Here is a 25,067-nt window from a genome sequence, read left to right as displayed (position 1 = left end):
TTCCTCCAAGCCAGAGATATCTAAATAATATGTATAGGTCTTCTATCTCTTTTCACTCAGGGTTTTCCACAAAAGTCGCGTTATCTGCCTCTATCACCTTTCGCTAATGATAGCTTTCAAGCATGCGAACGCCCCTCCTCTCGGCTCTTTTCGGTTTTTGCATACATTTTCGCCCGTAATAAAATATCTCGGGTCGGGATTGGCTTGGGCTTTATGCATAATGATATCATACATAAATCTATACAACAAGTAATACCTATGCGTAGCTCCGCAACGGAGATAAATATTGAGTTTGATATTACTGGTGTAGATAAGGAGTCTGGACTACATTGGGGGATGCTTTGGGAGGAACTCTACCCCTGAGTTGTGTCAAGCAATAAACCATATAACATAACAAGTTGCACGAGGAAATGAAGTGGCAAAAGCATGGCGCTGTGGCTTGAAACAAATTCGAGCCTTCTTCGCGACCTCAGTCAGCATCTTAAACAGCGGTCTTTGGTAACCGAAATAGAACCTTACTGTCTGAGACAGACACGTGTCGTGGAACATTCCAAGTCATTAGGCCTTGAACTGAGTCAAAAAGTGAGACTTACGAGATGTGTTCGATTCTAGAACGCTGAGGGCAAAGCTTGAGAATCATGGATTATTAGGGGTTTCTGCACCCTGGGATGTTTGACTAAGAAGCCCCTGAGCTATCGTTCGCATGGTTAGCTTAATGTAGTCTTGGAGTAAGAAGTCACCCTCGGATACAGCCTTGGGTGACCTTCCCTAGCCCAGGTGGTATTGGATTGGGTAAGGTATTAGACGAGTGGCACATTGGTGCATAGGATGGATTCTGTATTAACTCGGTACAGTATCCATAAGAGCCAATTTTCTCTTAATAACTAGAGTTAACATTCTATGTATTGCTCTTATGAGTGTTGTATTCTGTTTAATTGAATGTTATAGAAGCGAGAAATCTTTATCAATAAAGTCTCCGAGTTGACGACCTACAACATGGCTGGTATCACGAGCAGTTGATACAATAGATCCAAATTCGACAAAGTCTCATCAAAAACTTTTACTAAAGCAAGCCCTATTTATACAGATAGATAACTGCTAGGAAAGCCAGCTAATTAACAATCTGGCCTTGTCTATCATGGCATTTCAATATACCATTGACAGCTCCTAACACACCATCTGCCATGTTCTAATTAGAAAGTAGTCTCATATCTGCCACGGAGATATATTTACCCATGTCAAAATTTGCAAGAACAGAAGGTGTAAGATTGTCCGGAGATTCCAGCATTGCCCCCACTCCCTGACCCCCTCCCACGTTCGCGCACCAGCACTGGAAGCTGCGCGTAATAGGGTCAAAGAGCTGCCTGTAGTCGTAGTAGCGACAGCTATGGCATTCGCCTTTCTCAATCCCCATTCCACTATTTTCATATAGTTATTACTCATATCCAAAGAAAAGCATAACAAGCCATAGCCTAGTTATATACATACCCTGCTTTTGAGGTAAAGTTCTGCTGCCGCTCGTCCCAGCCAAGACATTGGTCTAGGTTAATGATCGAGGTTACCAAGGGCTCCGATGCAGGAGCTTGTTTCTTGGTCTTGCAGCTTGCCCTTAGAAAGGTCTGTAGTTTTCCCTGTCGTGGCCGTTGCTCTGATACTACCACGTTCTGGCACAGGCTGTGCAATTCTTCCTTGGACCAGAACATGGGCCTGCCTCTTTCCTCATGTGTGTGTATGTGTTGACCAGCAACTAGAGCTGCTAAATAGAAGAGGACGATAACCAGAAGTCGGGCCATATTCACTGAACTAAGTAGAGAACCTGGTAGCAAATTAGAAAGATGAAGATCGCCGCGATTTAACGGCAATAATCTTCCCCGGGGCCATGCTGTTTATATCCCCAAGAAGTTTTACTTGTCCCACTACTAACCGTCTCTAGTCATTTCCCCTGATTTGCTTCAGCCTTAAACAGCGTGATACAAGTGTGGCTGCTTTCTTTGTCTAGACGGGCTGGGGCGCCGGGCAATGGTTTATCGGGCTCTACCCCGAGGTCCCTGCTTGCTCTAGACTATAGCATGTAAGGTTTGCCAAGGTGGTTATATTAACTGATACCATCCCATAGAACAAAGCTACGGGTTTCATGATATTCTTTCAAATATTGCAAAGAAAAAAGCAATAAATGCGTTCAGTTTTTGCCCTTCTCTATCCGCCGTCTCAAGATGATCATTGGATAATGGCCCAACTAAAGAATTTTCTTACGCGATGTTTGACGGTTCTAATTTCAGAGATAATGTATCAATCAATCAGTACTTAAGTTCCTGTTTACAAGGATATTGACAGTAGATGTACACAAGGGCGTTGACATGACCCACGCGGAACTTAGTTAAAGTGACTAATTTCCGCCCTGGTCGAAGGGTACATGAATAAGATTCTATCATCGGCTCCATATTCCCCTCGGAATCTTCTTTCACGAAGATCAATAATAAATATGGTTTCAGTTGGGTCAGTACTGGGTGAGGTACAAGGTACTTCAATGTTATAGAAGATATCGTCTAAGCATTGAATGATGTATCTAAATAGACTCAAGCCTTTGTGTGTAATCTGGGCTCGAGAAAGTCCAATGTCTAGAGGCCTACGATACCCCATTACACCACCGCTTCATTAAAGCTTAATGTACAAAACCCACATTGAATCACCAGTTTCCCACTGTGTGTCTCTCGAATCGAAGCATCAACCACACCCAGGACCCCTCGAGCACTCTCAATAGTTAAAGCCGCCTTCTCAATGCCGAATTTCAGCTCCCCGATTTTCCGAGATCCGTCTGGGTCCAGCTAAGCGACTGTCAGAAAGGCTGATTAGCATTTGGTTTGACGATATATTCTTATTGCCCAGGAAAGTATAGGGAATTATGAAAGGAATTCTGAGCGATACTATGCTATGGCAAAGTCAAGTTGCGCAGCTTTTAAGTAGCTTATCAGTAGATTGCTTTATGATCTACTGAAGCTCTAACTAGTGATATTTATAAGCGACTCGAAGAGGAAGTACACTGGCAGTACATACTTGGTCAAGTATACCACGTAGATCACGGACAACAACCGAGATAGCTTAACTAAACAAGATGACTAGATTTGTAATCGCCATTGCCTTGGGATCTACCGATATTACATAGCACGATACTTGTTTATCGGCTTTATCTCAATACCTTCGTCAATATAACTTGACGGCATGGAAATTTGAAAATATCTTCCAAGGTGATATACACAGAATAGAATGTTGAATACCCTCATATCATTATCGAACTAGAAAGCGGTACAGGCGGTGAAGTTCATCCCATTGATCACGCCATTTGTCACGTTGCTGATGATATATCACGAGTTTCTTTTGTTACAGTTTCCCAGAACGAAACTCTCTAGTCTGGATACAATCAAATAGCAGTGAAACGAACTTTGAGAGCCTCTGGGATGAACAACCAACATGGGATCGTTCATGAACAAAACTATTATATAAAGTATCATCAAGAAGTTTGCTCTTGCATAGAAATCGATCGGTCGGCACCGCGACGAGGAACACTAAATTAGCGTCACTCAACCTCAAAATGCGGGGAAAATAAGTCATCTCGACATTCCCTTCTCCTAAAGTTCACACCTGTCGACTAGCCATACCAAATGGAACAGACGACGAGAATCCGGAAAAGAGTTCCAAAATCCTGTCGTCGCTGCCATCGACGAAAACAACGCTGTGTAGGATTCCCCACCTGCGCCAACTGCAACGCGGCAAATGAACCTTGTATACGCTTGGAGACGTCTCCATCTTGGCATCATGCGATGTCCAAGGGCGCATTGGCGCAGCGAATTGAAGCTTTGGAAGCGCATCTTTCTGCCATAACTGAAGGTTTACCATCCAACATCAGGGAGCAGCCTATTGAATCGCCAGAGCGTACGCCGTCTGCACTTGGAGAACAGACCGAGAGAGAACCTAGAGAGAAGAGCAGGGCGACTGCATACTTTGGGCCTTCATCTGGCGTGACTCTTACGGAGAGCTTGAGTACTATTGTTAAGGATGGCGCCTGGACCGATAGATCGATTCCGATTCATGGTACCGAACATCATGAACCACTATCGCCGGCTCCCACGGCTGAGCAGGGCAAGGCTGCGGCACCTGACGATACGCTCGGGAGGCAGCTCCTTGATGCATACTTCATTAACATGCACACGCGACAACCATTTATCAACTGTGCGGAGATTCTTCAGCTACACTCTAGACGATACGATGCGCCCGGCACCGGTCAGCTAGAACAATACGGAATGTTCAAGCTATTTATGGTGTATGCTATTGGAGCAGCGATGCTACAGCAGCTCACTGAACAGTACGAGTCGACGACGGCGAGCGCATATTTTGCTACTGCAATGCAATTTGATAGTACGCTGCGAGACTCGCTGTCTATTATGGGTATCGAAGGGCGGGTGTTGATGGTCATATATGAGCTACGATCGAGCTCTAGCTCAAGCGTGTGGTACAACATCGGTATGGCGATGCGGATATGCATCGACCTGGGTATGCACCGCGAATCGCACTACAGGACACTGGAACCATTGGAGGCGCAGTTGCGCCGAAGGCTATTTTGGAGTGTATACGTGATCGAGCGACATGTATCATGGTCCCTCGGACGGCCATTCAGTATAGCAGAGGACGAAATCGATGTACAGATCCCCGTTGATATTGATGACCCGACTAGCAGGTATTTTGGGGTAGAGCACGCCATGGGTGACTTATCTTCGGATATTGCGCATGGGACAAATATACCGACCATCAGACGGTTTATTGCGACAGTGCACTTGCAACGGATCATGTCCCGCCTTCATACCAAAATTTACCGCGTGGACAGAAACATGCCTGATTTAATTCCGGAAATATCCCCATTGTTGGCCTCGCTGGAGGAGTACAAGAGAGGCTTGCCTGCCTTACAGCCAGAAGATAATGACTTTATCCAAATGCATTGGTATAATTGTGTTCGCGCGCTGCTGCAGCCATTTCTGAGTATTCTCGACCCAGAAGATGACCTCATCAGAACTTGCCTGCACGCATCGGGGCAAATGTGCCAATTGTTCAAGCGTTCGCAACAAAACGGCCTATCGGGGTACTCTTTCCTCTTAGCAAATTCGGTTTATATTGCCGGACTCACAATGTGGTGCGTAATGTCTTCTCTATCCAATTTTTATTAAGTTAATCATAGCTGTAGCTTTTGCTTGTTCCGATCTCCACAACTATGGAGGATGAGTGTGGCAAATGATCTCCGTGCGTGCTCATCCGCCATATTTGCCATGGCTGAGCGGAAATCCAGCTTTAGGAAATACCGCGATGACTTGGAGAATATGATCAACCGAGCTATGGCCTTTGTCGATGACGCATCGTCCCATAACTTGTGTATATCTAACCAGCCAGCAGCAGGCGTAGAAGGATCATCGGGATCTCATTTCGCCAACCTTGAAAATTCCAAGGATCCCATGGCGAGTACACTCGGTCTACAAAGTGCAGCCATTTTAGAGGCTCAAGAGCAAGAGGATTCTTTTAATGCACAAAATCCATTCGCAGATATGTCCTTAGAAGACTTCTGGACTGGCGAGAATCTTAATTTTCCTACATTGGATGTGTTTGGCTTTGGTTGGGATAGCTTAGGTTCGTAGCAATAGCGAATTTGGATATAATAAATAACATGAACAGCTCAGAAAACAAGAACACCTTGAAGGCTACCAATGACAGGGAGCAAGGTCACCTTCAATTCCCAAATCCTCTCTGCGCGATTTGCTACTGGGATCAAAGTACGGAACCTCGCCCACTCCCACAGCCCGGTTACCACTTCGTGGGCCGAATCCTTCATGGTCGCCCGTCGCGGTATGAAAGACGCTGCGATTGTCCCAGATCGCTAGACCAGTCAGTTCACAGTGTAAAATATAGGGTACATAGACACCTACCAATGTCATTAGGGCTGTTCCATTTGAAACGGACCTGAAGGTCATGTCCGTGAGTAATCATATCATGAAACCACTGCAGCATGCTGGCGCTCTCTCTGCGAGTCAACCCATCGATCTGCGTAGGAAAAGAGCCTAGGTACTCTATCAGCATCCGCATACACAACACGGAGATTGTGCCTTACCGATAGGGAAAATCGATTTCCATCCTGTAATCGGGTTTGTCCTTACGACCGGATGAACAGCCGTTAGGTCCCCACCAACATTGACGGGGGCTCCACGTTCCTTTTCATACAAATGGAACTTGCCCGTCTGAGCCAACCTCATAAAGCCGACACCTGCATGTGTGGCTGACAAAGTCTCCAGGAACGCCCGGTATGGCTTACTGATGCGATCATAGATCTCATAACCAGAGGCCCAAAGCGTGTCACCCCCAGTTTTGGGCAACTGCACCAGTCGCAGACTCGAAAAATCCGCGGGAGCTTTCTCAAACGAGATGTCGCTGTGCCAGACGGCCGCCATCTTGGTGTAGTCGGATCCCTTATAGAGGGTTTTACGGCCTTCGGAGTTGATAGTGCTGATTTGAGGATCTGGGTCACCGAATTCGCGTGCATCATTGGTGACGGGATGAATGTGCAGGCCATGAGTGGACGGGCGACCGGTCAACTCGCCCATGCGTAGGATCAGCTCTTTTTGTAAATCGTTTGTAAGATTATCTTGGGCACGGAAGAAAACAACACCGCGTTCGGCGACTGCTAGTGTCAGCATGGTCTTGAGTGATAGATTCTTGGTGATACCCACCCATAATGGCTAAGTCACGAACACGCTGCTCTGCATTGGGGGCGTGTAGGATATCGTCAACAATATTGCAGGTTCCTTTGGCAAACTCGTTACCAATCACAGGAGTTACCATGATCGGATCAAAGCTGTCAAGAGAGCCTGAGCTGTGCTGGCGCTTTGTTGGCTGCATGGTGGTCGTTTGGACAGTCATGTTGCAGGTGTATGTTCACAGTGCTTGTTGCTGTTTGGATTGTTCCTCTTCATCGTACTTGCTTTCTTATTTATGTACTGGAGATCAACATATGACTCTCATCAACAATGTCTACACTTCTATCTCAAGTACATCAAATGATGCCATGCCATCCGACAAGGCCTCCGAAGCATCGGCTTTCGGCGTTAGGCACCCCGTCGACATGAGGTTGCGGGCATCCCCTTTCCTATCGCCGAATGCCGAAATGCATCTTTTCGGATATCGGCAAGGTGTATCTAATCTTAGATTACGATCGATGTATAGGACCATTGAAATTCCTTCTGTCATATATAAAAGAGAAGATGTGTACAGTACTGAAGAGAGCAACGCAAGTAACGTAACAATCTAGTTCACTCTGACAAATAAACCATGGAAGGGGAAACTCTACCCCTCGCCCAATATCTGTTCAAGCGTCTGCGCCAACTGGGTGTAGACTCTATCTTCGGCGTACCCGGTGACTACAACTTGACACTTCTAGATCATATCGTGCCATCCGGACTCAAATGGGTGGGAAACTGCAACGAGCTAAATGCAGGCTATGCTGCGGATGGCTACTCTCGGATCAAAGGTACCTCCCTAGTCTCTTCCTGCGTAGACAGAGGCTGACTGCTTAGAAATTGGCGCGGTGGTGACCACGTTTGGCGTTGGCGAGCTGTCAGCCATTAATGCTATTGCAGGAGCCTACGCAGAGAGAGCCCCAGTTGTGCATATTGTTGGAACACCCATGCGCGCCTCACAAGAGTCGCGCGCATTGATCCATCACACATTCAATGATGGTGATTATCAGCGATTTGACGCTATACAGGAACATGTCACTGTAGCGCAGGTCAGCCTGAACGATCATCGCACGGCACCTTCCGAGATTGATAGGATTCTGCTGCAATGTCTGTTGCACAGTCGACCTGTTCGTATCGCTATTCCTGTTGACATGGTGCCCGTGCTTGTTCCTGTAGCGGGCTTGTCGTCGAAGATCCAAATTCCGCCCGCCGTGCGCCAGCCACAGGTGGAGGAAGCAGCCCTTAGTGCTGTCCTCAAACGAATCTACAGCAGCAAGAAGCCGATGATTCTGGTCGACGGAGAGACAAGATCGTTTGGCATGCACGGCAGAGTAAATCACCTAGTCAGGACGATAAGCTGGCCAACATTTACATCTGGGTTTGGCAAGGGCCTAGTCGATGAAACATTACCCAACGTCTACGGAGTTAGTACGCTTGCCTACAAAGCTTTCGTCGACTCCTGCGATTTAGTTCTGGTTTTCGGACCACACTTCAGCAACACCAACTCCTACAATTACTTGTTAAAACCAGCGGACGAGAAATCTGTTCTGCTTAGCCCCAACTCGATCCAGGTTAACAAAGATGTCTTTCGCGACCTTCCAGTCGGATATTTCATTGAGCAGCTCACCCAACAACTCGATATATCCAAAATACCGACACATAAACATGACCTTGTCCACCCATCACTCAGGACACTCCCCGAAGTGTCCCCTACCGATCTAGTCACACAGACGGGGGGCTTCTGGAAGCGATTCTCACCCTTTTTGCGAACTGGAGACATTATCCTCGGTGAGACCGGAACACCAGGCTACGGCGTCAACGACTTCATACTACCCCCACAAACCCGTCTCTTCAAACCAGCCACCTGGCTATCAATCGGATACATGCTTCCAGCCGCACTAGGAGCAAGCCACGCACAGCGCGATCTAGTCATCTCCAACAAATACCATAGTGTATCTAACCCTCGCACGATCCTATTCATCGGCGACGGCAGCTTCCAAATGACCGTCCAAGAGCTTGGTACCATCATCCATCAAAAGCTCAATGTCATAATCTTTCTAATCAACAACGACGGATACACCATCGAAAGGTGTATCCACGGCCGCAACCAGGCATATAATGATATTGCTCCATGGCGGTACCTCAAAGCCGCAGAGTTCTTCGGCGCAGACCAGGAGGGCGAGTATAAGGCATTGACATGGGAAGTCCGGACCTGGGCGGATTTGGATCGCGTATTGAATGATTCACAGCTGGCTAATGGGAAGGGGTTGCGGATGGTGGAAGTTTTTATGGAGAGGCTTGATGCGCCGGATGTATTGATGGGTTTGTTAAATAATCAGGTTTTGAGGGAGAATGCGCAGAGTAGGCTTTGATTTTGGGGCTAATATATTTATAGATGAATTGTTGCATTTGTGGTTCTTGTTTTGGTCTTGTGAGGGTTTTGTTGGCGATAGGGCGTTCTATATTGGGTGGTCCTCCTCATCCTCATCTTAACGTCTAAAATGCGGATAAAGCTAGTATACTTTAGATCAGCAGCTCTAACACAGTGAAGGGAGATATAATGTTATTAGCGTAATAACTGCCCTATTTCATAAGTAGGCGTATATGCAGAAAGTGCTGTTGAAAGCACAATCCAAGCGATGAGGCCGAAACCCAGTGTTATTTTGCTACATCTGTCGGCTTAGAATGACAACGTCTCCTGCATCTTTTCTGTTATATAGTTTGCTCTTGAATTCCTCATTCGGTAAGCTGAAATCGTTTGCCTAGAGCGATTGAATGGTATACTTCCCTTAGATACGACACTACAGTGACCTACCGCACCTATGTACAGTACAATCGAAGATAGATAGCCCTGTTTGAACTCATGAGTTTAAAGCTAAACAAACCGTTTAGAAGTCTTCAACTGGTGCTCACTACCACAAACCATCGGAAAGGTGAGGCTGAATATGTGTAGATCAAAGATACAAGACAAGATAAATGAGCTGAAATCAAAGTTTATGTCACAAGACCGAAGCCCATGAGGCTATTTTAAGACGTCCTAACTTATCCACTTATCCCGTGTGAAAAGTGGCTTATCATCACCTCTCTCAGCCAACTCTGGTCTGCCAAGGTCGCTTAATATGCTTAGTCCAAACCCTCATTTCTTGCAGGAAAACCATCCGCCAATGGATAATGTGGTCTTGTAGAGCATGACCCAAGCAATACGAGGTCGGGCACTTGGCAGTCTATACACTTGTCTTTTATAAATTAGCGATCTACGCTTCGATCCATCCCTCTCGCGATGGACCTTTTCCTTTTCCTTTCGCTTCGTAATGTCTAGTCTACCCTGCAGTATATCTCGCATAACCCCGTCTTAATGGTGTCAAAACCCCTTCTCACCCAGCTCCTGCTTCTCTTCTCTATCTTCGGGAGCGGGTCCCTAGCCAGACGAGGCGGAGGAGGCGATAATGACAGCAACAACGACAGCGACAGCAGTGATGGAAGCGGCAGCAGTTCAGGTTCATCCGGATGCGGAACCACAAACAACCTCCTAACAACAACATACATTGTCCCCAACAACGCCTGGAACTGGACATCCCAAGGCAGTAGATCCGCCGACGCCAGCCCAACAATATACGACGGCAGTTATTTCCAGGGCGAAGGATATATATCCTACAACATCACCGGCGGATCACGATGTCGTGACGCAAACGGGGAGCTTCGGATCCTAGGATACGCCTGGGTTGGACCACAACCGCCCTATCCTACCGGGCCCTTGAACCCCTTTATCGTTGGGTTCAAGGCGTGGGAATCCGACAAGCCGGTTAATGAGATCCACACGTCTTATAATCCGATTAAATGGACAGAGGATAGTGTTTGTCCTATGGAGCCGGATCTCGTTCGCATCGCTACGACTAGAGGTTGGATTGACTTGACGGCTCATACGTCTGGTGCCTCGGATGTGATGATCATGAATGTTTCTATGGATTCAACGAAGTCAACCGCCGTGAGTTTCAATGCTACTACTGCTTCTAACCCGGAACCGGCGATTGATGGGGGCGAGGGGTTGATTCGTCTTCCTGGGCGTACTTGTTCATCATACGGGATAAGCATGGGCTGGCCCTCTACCACGAGTTTGAATGGATCTGTGACGAACACTACCCTGGATCTTCGATTTGTGGGTTCGGGTAACACATCGTCTGATTATAAGAATTATAGAGGTACTGAGGATGAATTGCACATTGAATTCAGTGTGACCTTTTCGGGACAACTTGATAGCATCAATTCCACCAAGGTGTTGAATATTCAGTCGGGCAACCAGACTCTTGCATGGGTGCCGAATGACGGTGTCCGGGTTCTGCCGGATCGGTGGTGGTATATGTTGATGTGGGTTGTTGGGTTATGTGTTGTGAATTGGAGTTAATGGTAGATACGAGGTACTATTGGGTTTATTGTACTCATATATGTTCCTCTTTGAAGTTCATTTGAAGTATGGAAGTAATCAGTGGGTTGGTACCGCTGGCAAGACATGGATTGGGCACTCCGCCATCTTGAAACTGAAATAATGGAATCTGGGTCTCATAGGCTGGACATGGCCAATTGGATGCCCTTCGTAACTCGTCTCCTTAGATGTTTACTCATGTTGCACATGAATAATAGAAAGCCCGCCACCAACGTCAGGGCCCATGGCGATGACATCATCCGAGATCCAAGATAAGATAAGAAGGATCAATCGCGCCCGAATCCATGTCTCCAGAGCCATATTCAAACAAACAAACACTCATACTCATATCCATATCTATATTACAACCTCTTACTTATTCGAGCCTTAAACACCACACCACACCTAGACCAAAGAAAAAAACCTCAAATCAAGAAACACCTGCATCATGCCGAACAACACTTTCTCCTCCTCTCAAGACAGCGGCGTCACAGGTGCCGCCAAATTCGTAACCTCGACTCTCGGTAACACAGTCGGAGGCGTCTCTCGCACCGTTGGCGGTGTCACAGGTGCCGCTACTCGTGGAATCGGCGATACTATCACGGGCGCTACAGGAAGTGCCGGGAAGCCGTTGGGTGATGGACTGGGAAGTATTGGAACAGGAGTTGAAGACGGAGCGAATAGGGTTGCGAAAGGCGTGGAGAATGCTGGACAGTGGAAGAGCTAAATAGTTTTATTGTTCTGCATGGAAGCTTTAATCGGAGATGGTGCGATGTGAATGGGCACTTGGGTTTCATATATTTTGCGACTTTATATCAGATTGATGATGAATGGGAAGAGAGTTTGAGATACCGCTGGTTGAACTTATTGGTTCGATGTACTTTATATGTGTTGTTTTACATACATAACATGTCCTACTGTTATTGTGTCCTCCTGTACAACTGACGATGAATAACTCATACCATTCCTCTGGCGGTCCACGTTGATTTCCAATAGGAATCCATACTCAAGTAGGCAAACCCCAGTACCCTTACCACCAACATCACAAGTAGAACTCCATTCATATCTCTATCAAACACACTCAACCCCCAAGCTTACAATCGTAGTATCCGCCTCAAAACACTGCTTCTCACTATTCACGCTCACAGTATCAAACAACCCAGACTCGCAATTCGACCCAGTGTAGACATTCAACACAGGAGACTTGGCATCATCGCAGACCCCAGAAAACACATACGCAGTGAAAGACTTGATCGGAATATCTTCCACATTTGCGCAATAGGTTGCCGCGATATTGGTAGCTGTGATGCTGGGGCCGGTGCAACTCTCATAAACATAGCCGGCATAGGAGACAAGCGGACTCGCTATTGCTCCTATGGAGAGGACGGGGAGGACGGCCAAGGACTGTTGATGATCTGGTAAGTTCAGGCATGGAAGGGATTATGAGGTGGGGTTTACCTTGAATAGGGTAGACTTCATTTTGGTATACAAGTGTGGTTTTCTAACAGGACGAGTAAATTTGTTTCTGTTATGGAGGTTAGTGTCGCTTTTATACCTTGGATACTGCTGAGTCGTGTGGGGCATCTAGTACAGTAGACTTGCTGAAGAATAGCGGAGTTGACCGAAATGGAGCTAAAATCTCACGGAGCTGAAGATTCACTTGTACGTAGTGCCATGAATGGAATCTCGTTTCTTTCTACTCATTTTGGATTTACTCATTCCCAACTTACAAATGTATTTATAGTCCATATGTATCATCTCTTAATTTAGGTACAGGAACCGAATCAATCATGTCCTAACCATTGTTGTATGGGTATTAGTTTGAGTATACGAACACCGCCATTGACAAATCCGCCTATCCTGGCGTTACATCGTCGAGAGCAAGCCAAAGCTGACTCCTTGCATTTCTACAAAATTACGAGTAGCTTAAAGCTTCCATTTTGGGAAAATGCTCTAATAGCAAAGTATTCATAATCATTTTATAATCGTAAGCCATCGAAGCTGCCGGAATCCAACATGCCACATTAGTACTAGGGCTGCTGTCTGGACTCATCTAGCGTTGTTTTCTGCCAAATCTTATCCCGTAAGTACCGCATGGGCCCACTCTTCTCAGCTGAAGACATTGGAGTGAGGAATGTCTAGACTCTGGCTGAAGTAACGTTTGGGGCGAGACACGTATATCAGCGGGGCTGGGGCAGGGACAGGTATGTGGATTATTAGTGCCTGAGGCATACTGTTAGAGTACAGTCGTTGTACGGCTGATCTATGTATTCAATAACTCTTCTGTAAGCCATGGTGATACCTGCGATATTTTTTTAGCGGTTCTTGTTCACGTAAATACTTCGCTTTACACTTCCAAAGGTGGACAGTGTGCTTGATCTACCCGGCTGATTTTGGTGAGACCCAGATATATGTCCATTCAAAGCAAATCAATATACGTGAAGCTACAAACTTGGCATATATTCGACCTCAATCATAGGAAATCTCTGTACAGAAGTCAAATCACTCCATCCAGGAATTGTGGCGCTCCGAGATTAGAAAGGCAAGTACGACTCAGGGCTTATTTGTCTGTAAGCTTTGTGGAGAACCTTCTCACATCCATAGTCCAAGTCAAGTCTAACTCTATTAAATTAATTGAAAGAAAAACTAGAGCTATAACAGTATCAATATTTCATGCCCCTTTACTAGTGACATGGATCAGCTGGTCGACGCGCCTGATTTCAGGAAAAAGGTCACAGCAAGCCATTTGATCGAAAATTATTATCTACATATCAAAATCAAACACTACTTACTATATAAGATCGGCCATAGTAAGCATAGCCAAAATTATCCTGATATCATATCCCCCTCCTTAAGTACCAAGATACTTAGTTGATATAGCTAGTATCAACCCACTGTGCCCAATCCGAGCCCAAAATGGTCGAGATAGCAACGGGCTCACTCAGCTTCTCAGAGAAACTAGCACGCGTACCCTCTGCTCCAGCACCAGTGTTGCCATATTCGGCAAAGGTAACATTCTCAGTGTTAGCCTGGGTAGTCGACCATACAGACCAGCCAGCAGAGTTAATTACATCAGTCATGGAGGTCTCCTGGAAGAGGACGCGGGCGTACTGGGACCATGGGCGACCTGTAACACAGATTGTTATTAAACATGACAGGTGAGTACAGCTCCGATAAGAGTACGACGTACCGAGATAGTAGGTACCAGACGGGACATCATTGCCATCGGCGGCTGCGACGGAGGATTTGTGAATTACGTAGTAGGACGTGTCGGTTTCAGAGGAGCGACCGTTGGCGGTGATGTAGCCGGAGCTGGGGCCCTTCAGGACACGGATGTCGCAATCTTGGAACCAGGCACGGGCGTGCTGGCCGAAGATGAAGTCACTGGATTGAAAATTGGGTGTTAATCATCTCCTTGCGATGGTACGAAAGAATACAGGGAGACATACACGGCACCCTCGATGAGATTGTGGGCGTAGACCTGGTTTCCGCTTTGGGCAAGAAGAGTATCTATTTGATAGCTGGTCAGTACTGTAGAGCTCGTATTTCTCTATCTGTTCTGTTGCTTACCCTGGTACCCGGTGAACTGGCATCCGTAGTATCCCTGGCCATTGCCGTAGGCGCTCACGGCCAAGGCCTGGTGGCAGACTTGGCCGCAGGTGTTGATGATGTTGAGGTTGTAGATGGACGAGTTGGGGGAGTGGTTACGAACGGTTGCTATTCTTACTGTGAGTATAACGGGAAGAATATAGGCTAGAGTGTAGGGCGAGTCTCACCAGTCTCGTCATCATTGGCGACGTCAGCCAACTTAATGTTATGGGTGATGTTGACGAGGTTGCCCGTGTAGGTGGTGTCACTAGAAACACATTGTTAGTTGACAAGGTCCTATGCTGTTCAGTACAGAATTATAGAGCATACTCCTCTGTCTGACCGTAGATGATCAGCTTTCCAGCCAACGACGGGATGTACACCTGTTCGTCGTAGGTACCCTCCTCAATGAAGATAGTCTGCGTCGCGGTCTCGGTAGTGCTCAGGGCATTAACGGCGGCGCTAAGCTGTCCAATGACGTTTCGTTAGAACATGTCTGAAGATGTTTGATCTGACTTTCCAACATGCTTACCGTATCATAGTCACCCCCAGACTTGGCAACGACGATCGCACCAGCAGGAGCTGTCATGCGGCTCGCGGCCAGAGCCGTTGCGGCAAAGAGACCAGACACCAAAAGTGATTTCACCATGGTTGTTACGTGAAAAGATCGGCAAATTTAGGTTTGCTGTTGATAGAGGAGCTAGGGAGCGCGACGATACCCATCTTTATAGGTAAGCATGTCTCGTGCATGTTCCATCATGGCTAACGATTGATATCGATCAGGACCTCCTAGTGGAGACACCGGTGGGGTTTCCTCAGAACCTAGATAACTATATGTGAAATGGCTAAGGACGTTTAAGTAATTTGTCCGGCTGTTAAAGAAGCTTCTTTAGGGCTAGTGGGCCCAACTCCCTCTCCAATTTCTCCTCAACCACTTCCTCTTAATTAGCGCCAGTATTAACACAATAAATTCGGAAGAGAGCAGGTCCAGACCTACTAAACATGAGGTTTATCGCAATTTTAGGAAATACCAAAGCAGGAGATTCCTTCTCAGCTTGGCAAATCCAAAGGAAGCGACGGATATTCTCAGCTCCTGAAAGCTCCGAGACAGGGGCTTTCCAGAACTCCGGAGATGTTTGAGCCTTGTGGGGACAACTTCATTCCTTCTTGCCGACCAAACTCCGTCCCTAAATTTCCCCTTCAACACCGTTCGTGAAATCAGATTGGTGGAATTTTCAAACCCAAGCATGAATAAATTCGCCGCATGACATCCACCCCGACAAATCAAGCATTCGTCGTTGAATCTTAGGAAAAGTTTAACACTTACCGTGAAGATGAGCTTCAGTTCTCGGTCCGTCCACACGGCGCTTACAAAACGCGCTACTTCCCAACCCTACCCCTATTGTCGGCAGGCCAATCTTCCCTTGGAGCTCGCGTCATGAGATTTATGATTATTCTAAGATATCTAGCTTATCTTGTAATCTTTTGGGTTACTTGACAGTTAAGGAGAGGATCGACAAGTGGACCTCAGCAAAATCTGTTGTGGATCATGCAATTCAAGCAAGATATACAAATTGTCTCTACGTTCAACCCTCGGGAAATGATATATTTGAAGACTGAGTACGACTCGACAGAAAATATTGGCGATATACGTCAGGAGAGAGAGAGAGAAAAGGCTACATCCACATGACATTCTGCGTTACCTCGGATATTTGTTAACTGGGACCCAAAAACACAACTAGGCTTGTTGGACATCGGCTAACATACTCGAGAAAATTAAGGTCTGCTGCAGAGGTTGAATTCTGCAGCGATTCCAGAGATACAAAGTGCAACAAACCCATCCAGTACATCCACCCGACAAGGAATCCTGTCCACGCACTAAATTAAACGTGGAAAGAAAATGAGATCAGCAGATTCAGAGATAGACCGACACACAGAGCTCGAGGTTCATGTACACATACCTAAAGACTGTTGTAGTTCAAACCCCAATTTCCGACCGAGAATTCCCAGAATCACCGGGCAACCTCGAGGGCTTGCAGGAAGTGAAATCTCATTAGTAGTTTCGTTGTATTTGATGGAGTTCACATCTCTCGTAAAAGATGTACCAGACGCTTGGTCAGGGCCAAATTGGAATCCAAAAATCCGAAGTCCGCCATTTGATTCCGATTGGGCCTGGCTCACCATGTTTCTTACCTGAGTCTTAAGAGATTCAGCGAAACGAATCTTCAGCGACACTTCGTAACCGACGAGAATCTTGGAGACGCGGACTAGACCAAGTGAAGTGTCATTTTCACCCTTAAGTAGGTTAGGAAATGTCCTCCGGACACCACTGTCACCTTAGGAAAAGTCATATTTGGGCTATAATGAATAGACCGAACAGAATAGCTTACCATAAGCCAGGTGTGATGTTGAACACCTGTGCAGGCCCAGCCATATACGACGTGATCTTTGTCTGCCGGGCTGTTTCCACTCACTCCCGTTAAAGTTAAGGTGTGTTTCAGCGGTACTAGTACTGCTTGACTTGCTGAAGAAGAAAAAGAACTTGTTTGCCCGCCTAGAGATGTTTTTGGAATGTCCAAGCTCTTTCCAGTCATCGTATCTGGTTGAGGTAAGGTCCATTTTGACAATCGTACCGTCTCCAGCAGTTCCTTTGATCCAAGAGTCGCAGGACGATTCCTACCCGTCAATGGTGTAAAGGGGCTGATAAACAAGATCCCGCCCATCTATGTCTTCCACTCTGCGATCTGCATCGATGGCCGCCTCGTCAATGGCGTAGTCGCGAATGAAGCATGGCATATTATACCTGAAAGCGGGTTAGTCTATGGAATAACAAAAAATGCATGTATGTGGCCTACCCTGGGTCACTGTACTTCGTATCCGCTGCCAAGTTTTCCAGCTTCTCCCGGAGCGTTCCTGCCAATGCTCCATAGTACTTACTCTGAAGAAGATCTACTTGGCCTGAAGTCAGGATAAATTGCTCTTCCAGCTCCAAGTAAGAATCAGCATTGTCAATAGCCCAATCTTGAAAAGTTCTATGGTTGGCCTGAGCGTCGGGATCATTCTTCCAGGCTACTAGAGCGGAAGCCTTTGCGATATTTCTCTGTTCCTCGGCTTCTATCTGCTCTTTGATCGCTTGTCTGATCTCAGCCTTCTGTTCCTGGGTGATAGTCTTGACTGTCACGGCCTTCAGATAACTGTTATGTTCAGTATGTCACTCTTAAGCTTAGGTGGCTACCATTGCATACTTATCAAGGGACTCGAAGTAACTTAGGTCCGTGTGAATCGTAAACAGAGGAGAATCAACCCTCTGTAAGGAGTTGGCAACGGAATAAACGTTCGAGTTGGTCACTGCGTCCGGAATGGGACGTCCCGCACGGAGCCCATGCTCGGTGGGAGGACACACATAAACATAGTCCAAGCCTTCTTTGGGATCGCTGGGACTGAGCAACAATCATTTGATGAATTGACCATAGGCTCGCCAGATAAGAGTGTCTCCGACTGGAATTTGAGGTGTCCCACCCATGATAGCGGTGGTTCTTGTTGTTCAATTACAACTACTAGAATGGAGATGGAAGGAAAAGCTCGGGTTACCTTAAAATAAAAGCTGAGTTTGCTTGGGTAAAACGAATTGTTTATTCGTGAGAGACACGAGATATATAGACAGCGAGAAACACTGCTGATACTGTGCAGACCAAACATGAAACCGAACCGTTAATCAATGGATGTCTGTAGACTGCGCATGATGGCCGATTAGCATACTCAGCCTATCTGTATCCATGCTTCTTCGTGGTCTAGAAAGGTCCACTATAGTTACAGCTCATGGGGAGGTTCGTCAAGAATGCTAGTATCAGGACAAAAGATCAGAAGACAACATCGTCTTACATGAAAAAAGGACGTGGCCGCCAGCATGGCGTATATTGAACCATCCGGAATACGAACAAGGTACATCATAAACAAGAGGACAACTAGAACTAGACTCGGGGGTCGCCAAGACGAGAATATGAAAACGAGGTCCCCGGTGGAGGGTGAGTGGTCCAGAACTGTGGCATGAGCTTAAATGGAGTTTTCAGTAACATGAGTTGCAGTTCTATACATATTACATGAATTCTCGTATCGCTAGCATATGACTGCATAACCTTATTTGAAAAGACAGGCCAGCTTACATTCGACCTTTCTCGTTGTTTAATAACTTCTATGGTATACCTGGTCTATCAGTTAGTAATCGACATGCATGCGGTGTGCATTTATCCTATGAATTAACTTCTCACCTATCACAATATCACAAGATGCATTATGGTAGCCCATTCAAGCAATATATGGGATTCAACTCCGATTAATTTGATTCTCCACAATTAATTGAAATATATTCGTCTTCTTTCATCGCAAAGAGGCTAAGGGGTAAACATAGAATTTCGAGGATACCTCACGTATACCACATTGACCATACTATGCCATTTCGATTGTAAAGTGCTGTGCTATGGCGATAGCTGTACAAAAGAACCGAAGACATGGAAAGGTACTGAGAGTGTGTCACCTGACGGGTACAACAATATCCACGGAAATATCATTCTGCCCACGGAACATTTCCTCTACTCTAACCAGTAGCCCCAACTATTGATGCTATAGTTATTCAATCTCACCGCAGTACTTGCACAATCCCAGTCTTAGGTGTACAAGCTCGGTGGACCTCTCAATGGGAAAAGTACTCGGAAAACAACGTTGTGCCCTACTCGTTGACTAGCTATTACTGTTGCTGTCGAGAAAGGTCGTTCCAGCATCTTGGAAGCAACCCAACTTTTTGTTAAGTTCTGTTTCACAGTCTTTTTAGCCCATCACCGGAGTAAGAAAGCTATATATAGTTAGTCTTGCCCGTGTGGATTGTTACGGTGCTGTGAAAGACCCAAGAACCAGGTCATTGTCTCTATAACAACTGCTATAAGCTCCTGACTGAAGCGCAACCCTGATCTGAAGTAATTTCTCGCCCACCTGGCAGTCTTTAGTTAGAGGAACCATTCGAGGCCCTGTAGCCGCGATCTTGGGTAACGGTTTAGGCACGTTCATGTGATATAAATGCCTTCGAAGTCTTCCGCATCTCCACCTAGCGCAATACTCTCGAGACCGTTCTCGAAAACTGCCGGGTATATGGGCTCAGATATAATCCTGCGACTTAGTTGCTCATGGTCACAGCTCCATCACATTTTTCATGTTCTAGCTCTCTTGTCTTAGTCTTCATAAATCGCTTCTTGCCACAACCCTAGTGATCTTTCTATGAGGGTTCATGGTAACTTGAACTTGACATAGGACGAGTATACTAGTAATACTGTCCTGTCCTCAAGAACTCTCGAGCTCAGGCTGAGTCAAAATAAGAGAGATTCCAGGCCTACCCCACGATCTCGGAGAAATCTCCGAGATCGTCAGTGGGATACTTAACCCCGCATGTACCAGGATTCAGCCTGAATTAGTGTCTCTTTAGATCATAATGCATAGTTAGTAAAGTCTAGAACCAAGATATATCATGCGCTGGTACAAGTTTCTCCACCAGTCTCCAAGCGACTTCGAGCGGGAACCCCAATTATGCTTGTTTATTGTTTGAAGCAAGGCAAGCAGGGCCCGTGTAATTTGTCCCTCATCCTTCATTTAGCCGCATGTACCATAAGGGCTAGATACTCTTTATAATGGTGTTATCAGTGAATTTTGCGCGTCTGAAAGACAAACTACAATCCTCTTCCTGGTGTCTTAATATCTTTGCGCCGGTTTACTATCCATTCTTCTGAGGACTGGGCGATCTCATTCATCATTAGAACCTTATGTGTCATCATTTTATACTTTAGATGTTCTTACTCACGCCTTAGAAACAGAAATGTGGTTACAGTTGCGCTTCCTGCGTTCCTGCTCACTACTCTTGCTCATTAATCTAGTAGTGATATGTGGATTTGCCGACGGATCCCTAAAGGGGGAATTAAATGCAGTTAATTCTAACCATAATGAGAGGTCGGAGCCCCCTCAAACTAGGGTACGGAGACTTGAGCAATAAACCACACTAGACGATTCAGGTACAGCATCTAATGACTGCTGACAGGTTACCTGGGATCAACACTCTCTCATGATTAACGATGAACGCATCATGATCTTTTCGGGCGAATTCCACCCTTTCCGCCTCCCTGTTCCCGGATTATGGCTCGATGTCTTCCAAAAGATCAAAAGCATGGGTTTCAATGGCGTCTCCTTCTACACCGACTGGGGCCTTTTGGAAGGCAACCCTGAAAATGTTATGGTCGGCGACAACGGTATTAACAATGACACTGATATCTGGAATCTGGATGAGTTCTTTGCTGCTGCATCTGAAGCTGGGATCTATCTCATCGCGCGACCCGGTCCATATATCAATGCTGAAACTTCTGCTGGGGGCATTCCTGGATGGGTCCTACGTATCAAAGGGGCCATTCGATCAATGAGTCCAGATTATGTGGGTGCTATCAAGAACTATATGTCGACAGTTGGAAAAATCATTGCCGATGCACAGATCACGAGAGGGGGCCCGGTTATCATGGTCCAGCCGGAGAATGAGTATACTACCTGGCCAGGACTGACAGAGGAGGAATTTCCATCGCAGATGAATCGAGAAGTTATGGCGTTCATGGCGGAGGAGTTACGTGCTGCCGGGGTGGAAGTACCCATGGCAATGAACGACAATGAAGTAGAAGGATACTTTGCACCAGGAACTGGACTGGGTGAGGTGGATATCTATGGAATCGATGCTTACCCAATGCGGTATGATTGTATGTGCATGCTCCTGCTAGGTTGACTTCTTGGAACAAGTGAGAAGCTAATTACATTAAGGTGCACATCCCGATGTTTGGCCAACGTACAGATTTCCTTACGACTGGAACATCCTGCATGAAGAGCAGAGTCCCACGACACCGTTTACAATTATGGAGTTTCAAGGAGGGTCAGGTGGGGGGTGGTAAGTCCTACAGCGTACATACTTATGTACCCCTAAAACATGGTTCTCGGTAGAATCACTGATCTAACTGTAATCAGGGGAGGAGTCACGGAGGAAGGGTGTGCAATGCTGGTCAATCAAGAAGCCTCTCGCGTGGTATACAAGAACAACTACAGCTTTGGTGTCAAGATCTTCAACATCTACATGGTGAGATTTCGCAACCCTGTATTTCTAACGAAGTCATACTGATTCTCACCAGACGTATGGTGGTACCAATTGGGGAAATCTAGGATACCACGGCGGTTATACCTCGTATGACTACGGTGCCTCCATCGCCGAGGACCGAACTCTCACACGCGAAAAGTACAGCGAACAGAAACTGCAAGCCAACTTCTTCAAAGTATCGCCGGCCTATCTAACGGCGACTCCGGGGACTGGCCAGAATGGGTCGTACACAGACAACCCGCGAATCGCTGTCACTCCACTGGTTGGAAATGGCACCAAAACGAACTTCTACGTCGTTAGACATGCGGATTTCACGTTCACGGGCAATGCAAGATACAGAATGACCGTGTCGACCAGTATCGGCAACGTCACTCTCCCACAGCTACATAATACAACATTATCATTGAACGGACGTGATTCCAAGTTACATGTGACAGATTATGATGTTGGTGGCATCAACATGATCTATTCCTCTGCAGAAGTATTGACTTGGGCACGCGCTCTTAGCTCAACCCGGGTACTCGTTCTATATGGGGGAGAGGATGAAGTGCATGAAGTTGCCTTCTCGCGGGCCTTATCCGAACCAGTCATTCTCGACGGTCCAACTTCTGGTATCATAATCGAACAACAACAGGCTGCATGGGTCATTCAATGGAGAGTAACCGCTACGCCTAGGGTGATCCAAATTGGAGATCTCGAGCTTCACCTTCTATGGCGTAATGATGCCTACGATTACTGGGTAATGGAAGTACCAGCTGCGGAACCTATAGGCAACTATAGTTCACCATCAAAGGATCTCATCATTGTGAAAGCAGGGTACCTCGTTCGGAGTGCATCAATTCAGGACAACCACCTAGTTTTGAGTGGAGACGTTAACGCGACAACCACTGTTGAAGTCATATCCACACCACAAGAAGTACGCGGTATAGTATTCAATAATCAATCACTCAACACTATACTTTCATCCAGAGGAAAGCTTCAAGGGAGCGTTCCGTATCATCCACCCACAATTTCCGTTCCGTCTCTATACGACCTCGAATGGAGATATCTCGATTCCCTTCCGGAGATAGATCCCTTGTACGATGACAAGGCATGGACAGTTCTCAATCAATCCTGGAGCAACAACCCTCGGAACCTCACTACTCCAACCTCACTTTATGCACTTGACTACGGCTACCACACTGGGTCTCTCCTTTACCGAGGGTACTTTATTGCTAACGGACAGGAGAGCTCCCTTTTCCTAAATATCTCGGGTGGGGCGGGCTTCGGGTATTCCATCTGGTTGAATGATAACTATCTCGATTCTTGGGCAGGGAGCAGCGATAGTTCATTTTATGCGCAGAACATCTCACTTGTTCCCACTACTAACAACGCGGGCCTCTCTATGGGAAAGCCTTACACCATCAGTATTTTGATTGACCACATGGGGTACGACGAGGAGGCCCCAGGCACAGACGCTATTAAGTTCCCTCGCGGCATCTTGGACTACTCCCTTTCTGGTCATGAGCATCAATCCGACCTCCGCTGGAAGATGACGGGAAACCTTGGTGGCGAGCAGTATCACGATCTCATCCGTGGTCCTCTCAACGAAGGAGCTATGTTCGCCGAACGACAGGGCTATCATCTACCCCAACCTCCGAGCGATACATGGGAAACACGAAGTCCGTTTACGAAAGGGATTGAGAAGCCAGGGGTCGGGTTCTTCACTACATCCTTTCCCCTGAATCTGCCTAAAGGGTACGACATTCCATTACGGTTTGTATTCGCATTTAATGGCTCAACGAACGTCGTACATACGCGCAATTATCGCTGCCAGCTCTATGTTAATGGCTTTCAATTTGGGAAGTTTGGTACGTGGCACAATATTTTCTACTCCTCTGTTATGTCCTATAGTATACGTTTACCTATGTTGTACTTGCTAATTTCACTCAGTCAATAATCTCGGCCCGCAAACAGATTTCCCTGTGCCCGAGGGAATTCTCAACTACAACGGGAACAACCATATAGCAGTTACACTGTGGGGCCTGGACGGTGGAGCGGTGCTTGGGCCAGAGGGCTTACAACTTGTGGCGTCGCGGCCTATTTGGTCAGGGTATCGGAAACCAACCGCGGTGGAGTGGCCAGGATATGTGAAGAGAAGGGGGGCATACTGAACGGGGTGGGTCGGTGTGTGTTGCTTTGTCCAGAGTGTCATAGCGCTGAAGCTTTTATTGTCAAAGCCTTCTCGGCTCATATAAACTTGACTCTAATGTTCGGCCCAGTGAAGACAAAATTGTTTCTCTGGAATCTGGGCCCGCATATTGTGTCAGAGAGCCAAGTTCTCACTTTGAAACCAACAAAGCGACTTGTCTGGTGTAGCAATATACTAGAAATTTTCCATAATTCATAGTTGTTGGTGAAGGGCTAGAATCTAGCTACTGCTTTTCCTCTTCCTTCCCCCTTTTGACAGGAGATTTGCAGTGAACAGCATATACTTTCATTGCTAGCAATGAATCATGCTAGGTAGGAGCAGTCTCCCTGTGACTACTCCAAAGTGAACAGAAGGCTTTAGTCTCCAATACAGCTGATAATTCGATCCCTGGCACGAGATTTAAGTCACCCCACTCATTAAACCGGCTTCGGATGCGGTTAATTCTAGCACAATCTGACCCTTCGTAGAAACGGAGTAGACAATATACAGTTGTCTAATCTTTGGGCCAAATCCAAGGTATCCAGTTGAGTATTGAGAAATGAGGGGATAAATAAGCTTCGTAGGAACTTTGTCAAAAAGTGCAATATTACCAGCCGATCGTCTTAAGATCAGCGATACAACCCTATAGTCACTACACAAATCATATCCTGGGTCTCCATCATCGCAAAAGGTTTGTCTCCACTCTTAGGTATGACCAGGAGTTCTAGACTCTAACTTTTGATATGAATGATTATATTACTGAGGTCGGACGTTACGTTCAAAGGGCTTACGTTAGTCGGGCAATCATCACTAAGTGCGTGTGTGACACGCCTTCAGGCCTCATGTAGTACCATTATCAAGATATATCTTCTTTAGGTAAACTAATCTAAAGTGAAAAGAGATTCGCGCTTTCAGATAATTCTTCATCTCTTCAACTACCCCCTGAATAAT

The 25,067-nt window shown here is 46.4% G+C and overlaps 10 protein-coding genes across 10 annotated transcripts; 5 read left to right on the top strand and 5 right to left on the bottom strand.

The window, feature by feature from the left end:
- Positions 1-1,189: 1,189 nt before the first annotated feature.
- On the bottom strand, positions 1,190-1,841 carry F9C07_2256681 (uncharacterized protein; the record flags this gene model as incomplete). The annotated part of the gene is made up of 2 exons (XM_071510120.1): positions 1,489-1,841; positions 1,190-1,418 (listed from the first exon to the last, which is right to left on the bottom strand). Exons 1-2 carry the CDS (start codon positions 1,791-1,793, stop codon positions 1,190-1,192), a joined length of 534 nt encoding a protein of 177 aa, XP_071366420.1. The 5' UTR covers positions 1,794-1,841.
- Positions 1,842-3,659: 1,818 nt separating this feature from the next.
- F9C07_2068459 (fungal-specific transcription factor domain-containing protein) lies at positions 3,660-5,678 on the top strand (the record flags this gene model as incomplete). The annotated part of the gene is made up of 2 exons (XM_041291914.2): positions 3,660-5,182; positions 5,234-5,678. The coding sequence occupies 2 exons, from the start codon at positions 3,660-3,662 to the stop codon at positions 5,676-5,678; spliced, it is 1,968 nt and encodes a 655-aa protein (XP_041146166.2).
- Positions 5,679-5,741: 63 nt separating this feature from the next.
- F9C07_2232525 (tfdA family taurine dioxygenase) lies at positions 5,742-6,954 on the bottom strand (the record flags this gene model as incomplete). Its single annotated transcript, XM_041291902.1, has 4 exons — positions 5,742-5,917; positions 5,967-6,098; positions 6,149-6,715; positions 6,765-6,954. The coding sequence occupies 4 exons, from the start codon at positions 6,952-6,954 to the stop codon at positions 5,742-5,744; spliced, it is 1,065 nt and encodes a 354-aa protein (XP_041146165.1).
- A 408-nt stretch (positions 6,955-7,362) lies between these two features.
- On the top strand, positions 7,363-9,142 carry F9C07_3889 (putative pyruvate decarboxylase; the record flags this gene model as incomplete). The annotated part of the gene is made up of 2 exons (XM_041291913.1): positions 7,363-7,561; positions 7,608-9,142. 2 exons carry the CDS (start codon positions 7,363-7,365, stop codon positions 9,140-9,142), a joined length of 1,734 nt encoding a protein of 577 aa, XP_041146164.1.
- A 983-nt stretch (positions 9,143-10,125) lies between these two features.
- F9C07_3888 (uncharacterized protein) lies at positions 10,126-11,172 on the top strand (the record flags this gene model as incomplete). The annotated part of the gene is made up of 1 exon (XM_041285843.1): positions 10,126-11,172. One exon carries the CDS (start codon positions 10,126-10,128, stop codon positions 11,170-11,172), a length of 1,047 nt encoding a protein of 348 aa, XP_041146163.1.
- Positions 11,173-11,473: 301 nt separating this feature from the next.
- F9C07_2283431 (uncharacterized protein) lies at positions 11,474-12,107 on the top strand. The gene has a single exon (XM_041285842.2). The coding sequence runs from the start codon at positions 11,639-11,641 to the stop codon at positions 11,915-11,917; it is 279 nt and encodes a 92-aa protein (XP_041146162.1). The 5' UTR covers positions 11,474-11,638; the 3' UTR covers positions 11,918-12,107.
- On the bottom strand, positions 12,108-12,770 carry F9C07_2283430 (uncharacterized protein). Its single transcript, XM_041285836.2, has 2 exons — positions 12,649-12,770; positions 12,108-12,594 (listed from the first exon to the last, which is right to left on the bottom strand). Exons 1-2 carry the CDS (start codon positions 12,667-12,669, stop codon positions 12,262-12,264), a joined length of 354 nt encoding a protein of 117 aa, XP_041146161.1. The 5' UTR covers positions 12,670-12,770; the 3' UTR covers positions 12,108-12,261.
- A 1,287-nt stretch (positions 12,771-14,057) lies between these two features.
- On the bottom strand, positions 14,058-15,427 carry F9C07_3885 (putative pectinesterase precursor; the record flags this gene model as incomplete). The annotated part of the gene is made up of 7 exons (XM_041291901.1): positions 14,058-14,317; positions 14,381-14,574; positions 14,640-14,700; positions 14,761-14,907; positions 14,967-15,046; positions 15,109-15,245; positions 15,311-15,427. The coding sequence occupies 7 exons, from the start codon at positions 15,425-15,427 to the stop codon at positions 14,058-14,060; spliced, it is 996 nt and encodes a 331-aa protein (XP_041146160.1).
- A 1,148-nt stretch (positions 15,428-16,575) lies between these two features.
- On the bottom strand, positions 16,576-18,819 carry F9C07_2256673 (uncharacterized protein). Its single transcript, XM_071510119.1, has 7 exons — positions 18,247-18,819; positions 18,024-18,201; positions 17,634-17,972; positions 17,459-17,581; positions 17,253-17,377; positions 17,169-17,194; positions 16,576-17,073 (listed from the first exon to the last, which is right to left on the bottom strand). Exons 1-7 carry the CDS (start codon positions 18,299-18,301, stop codon positions 16,726-16,728), a joined length of 1,194 nt encoding a protein of 397 aa, XP_071366419.1. The 5' UTR covers positions 18,302-18,819; the 3' UTR covers positions 16,576-16,725.
- A 1,533-nt stretch (positions 18,820-20,352) lies between these two features.
- On the top strand, positions 20,353-24,386 carry F9C07_2283427 (putative beta-galactosidase). Its single transcript, XM_041291912.2, has 6 exons — positions 20,353-20,791; positions 20,858-21,557; positions 21,619-21,742; positions 21,820-21,928; positions 21,981-23,796; positions 23,879-24,386. Exons 1-6 carry the CDS (start codon positions 20,639-20,641, stop codon positions 24,097-24,099), a joined length of 3,123 nt encoding a protein of 1,040 aa, XP_041146158.1. The 5' UTR covers positions 20,353-20,638; the 3' UTR covers positions 24,100-24,386.
- The last annotated feature ends 681 nt before the right edge of the window (positions 24,387-25,067 follow it).

This window comes from Aspergillus flavus, chromosome 4 (genome assembly GCF_009017415.1).
Source record: "Aspergillus flavus chromosome 4, complete sequence".
In the NCBI taxonomy this organism is placed as follows: domain Eukaryota; kingdom Fungi; phylum Ascomycota; class Eurotiomycetes; order Eurotiales; family Aspergillaceae; genus Aspergillus; species Aspergillus flavus.
Note: the sequence above shows the minus strand (reverse complement) of the source record. Positions and strands in the feature narration are given on the sequence as shown.

Excerpts from the sequence above, each read along its gene's own strand:
- F9C07_2283430 (XM_041285836.2), bottom strand. The coding sequence starts at position 12,669 with ATGAAGTCTACCCTATTCAAG. Across the intron at positions 12,595-12,648 it reads TGAAGTCTACCCTATTCAAG|TCCTTGGCCGTCCTCCCCGT; the intron begins GTAAACCCCACC and ends GATCATCAACAG.
- F9C07_2256673 (XM_071510119.1), bottom strand. The coding sequence starts at position 18,301 with ATGGGTGGGACACCTCAAATTCCAGTCGGAGACACTCTTATCTGGCGA. Across the intron at positions 17,195-17,252 it reads ACACCTTAACTTTAACGGGA|GTGTTCAACATCACACCTGG; the intron begins GTGAGTGGAAAC and ends GGGCCTGCACAG. Across the intron at positions 17,074-17,168 it reads AACATCACACCTGGCTTATG|GGTGAAAATGACACTTCACT; the intron begins GTAAGCTATTCT and ends AACCTACTTAAG.
- F9C07_2283431 (XM_041285842.2), top strand. The coding sequence starts at position 11,639 with ATGCCGAACAACACTTTCTCCTCCTCTCAAGACAGCGGCGTCACAGGT.
- F9C07_2283427 (XM_041291912.2), top strand. The coding sequence starts at position 20,639 with ATGTGGTTACAGTTGCGCTTCCTGCGTTCCTGCTCACTACTCTTGCTC. Across the intron at positions 21,743-21,819 it reads GGAGGGTCAGGTGGGGGGTG|GGGAGGAGTCACGGAGGAAG; the intron begins GTAAGTCCTACA and ends AACTGTAATCAG. Across the intron at positions 23,797-23,878 it reads CTTTCAATTTGGGAAGTTTG|TCAATAATCTCGGCCCGCAA; the intron begins GTACGTGGCACA and ends AATTTCACTCAG.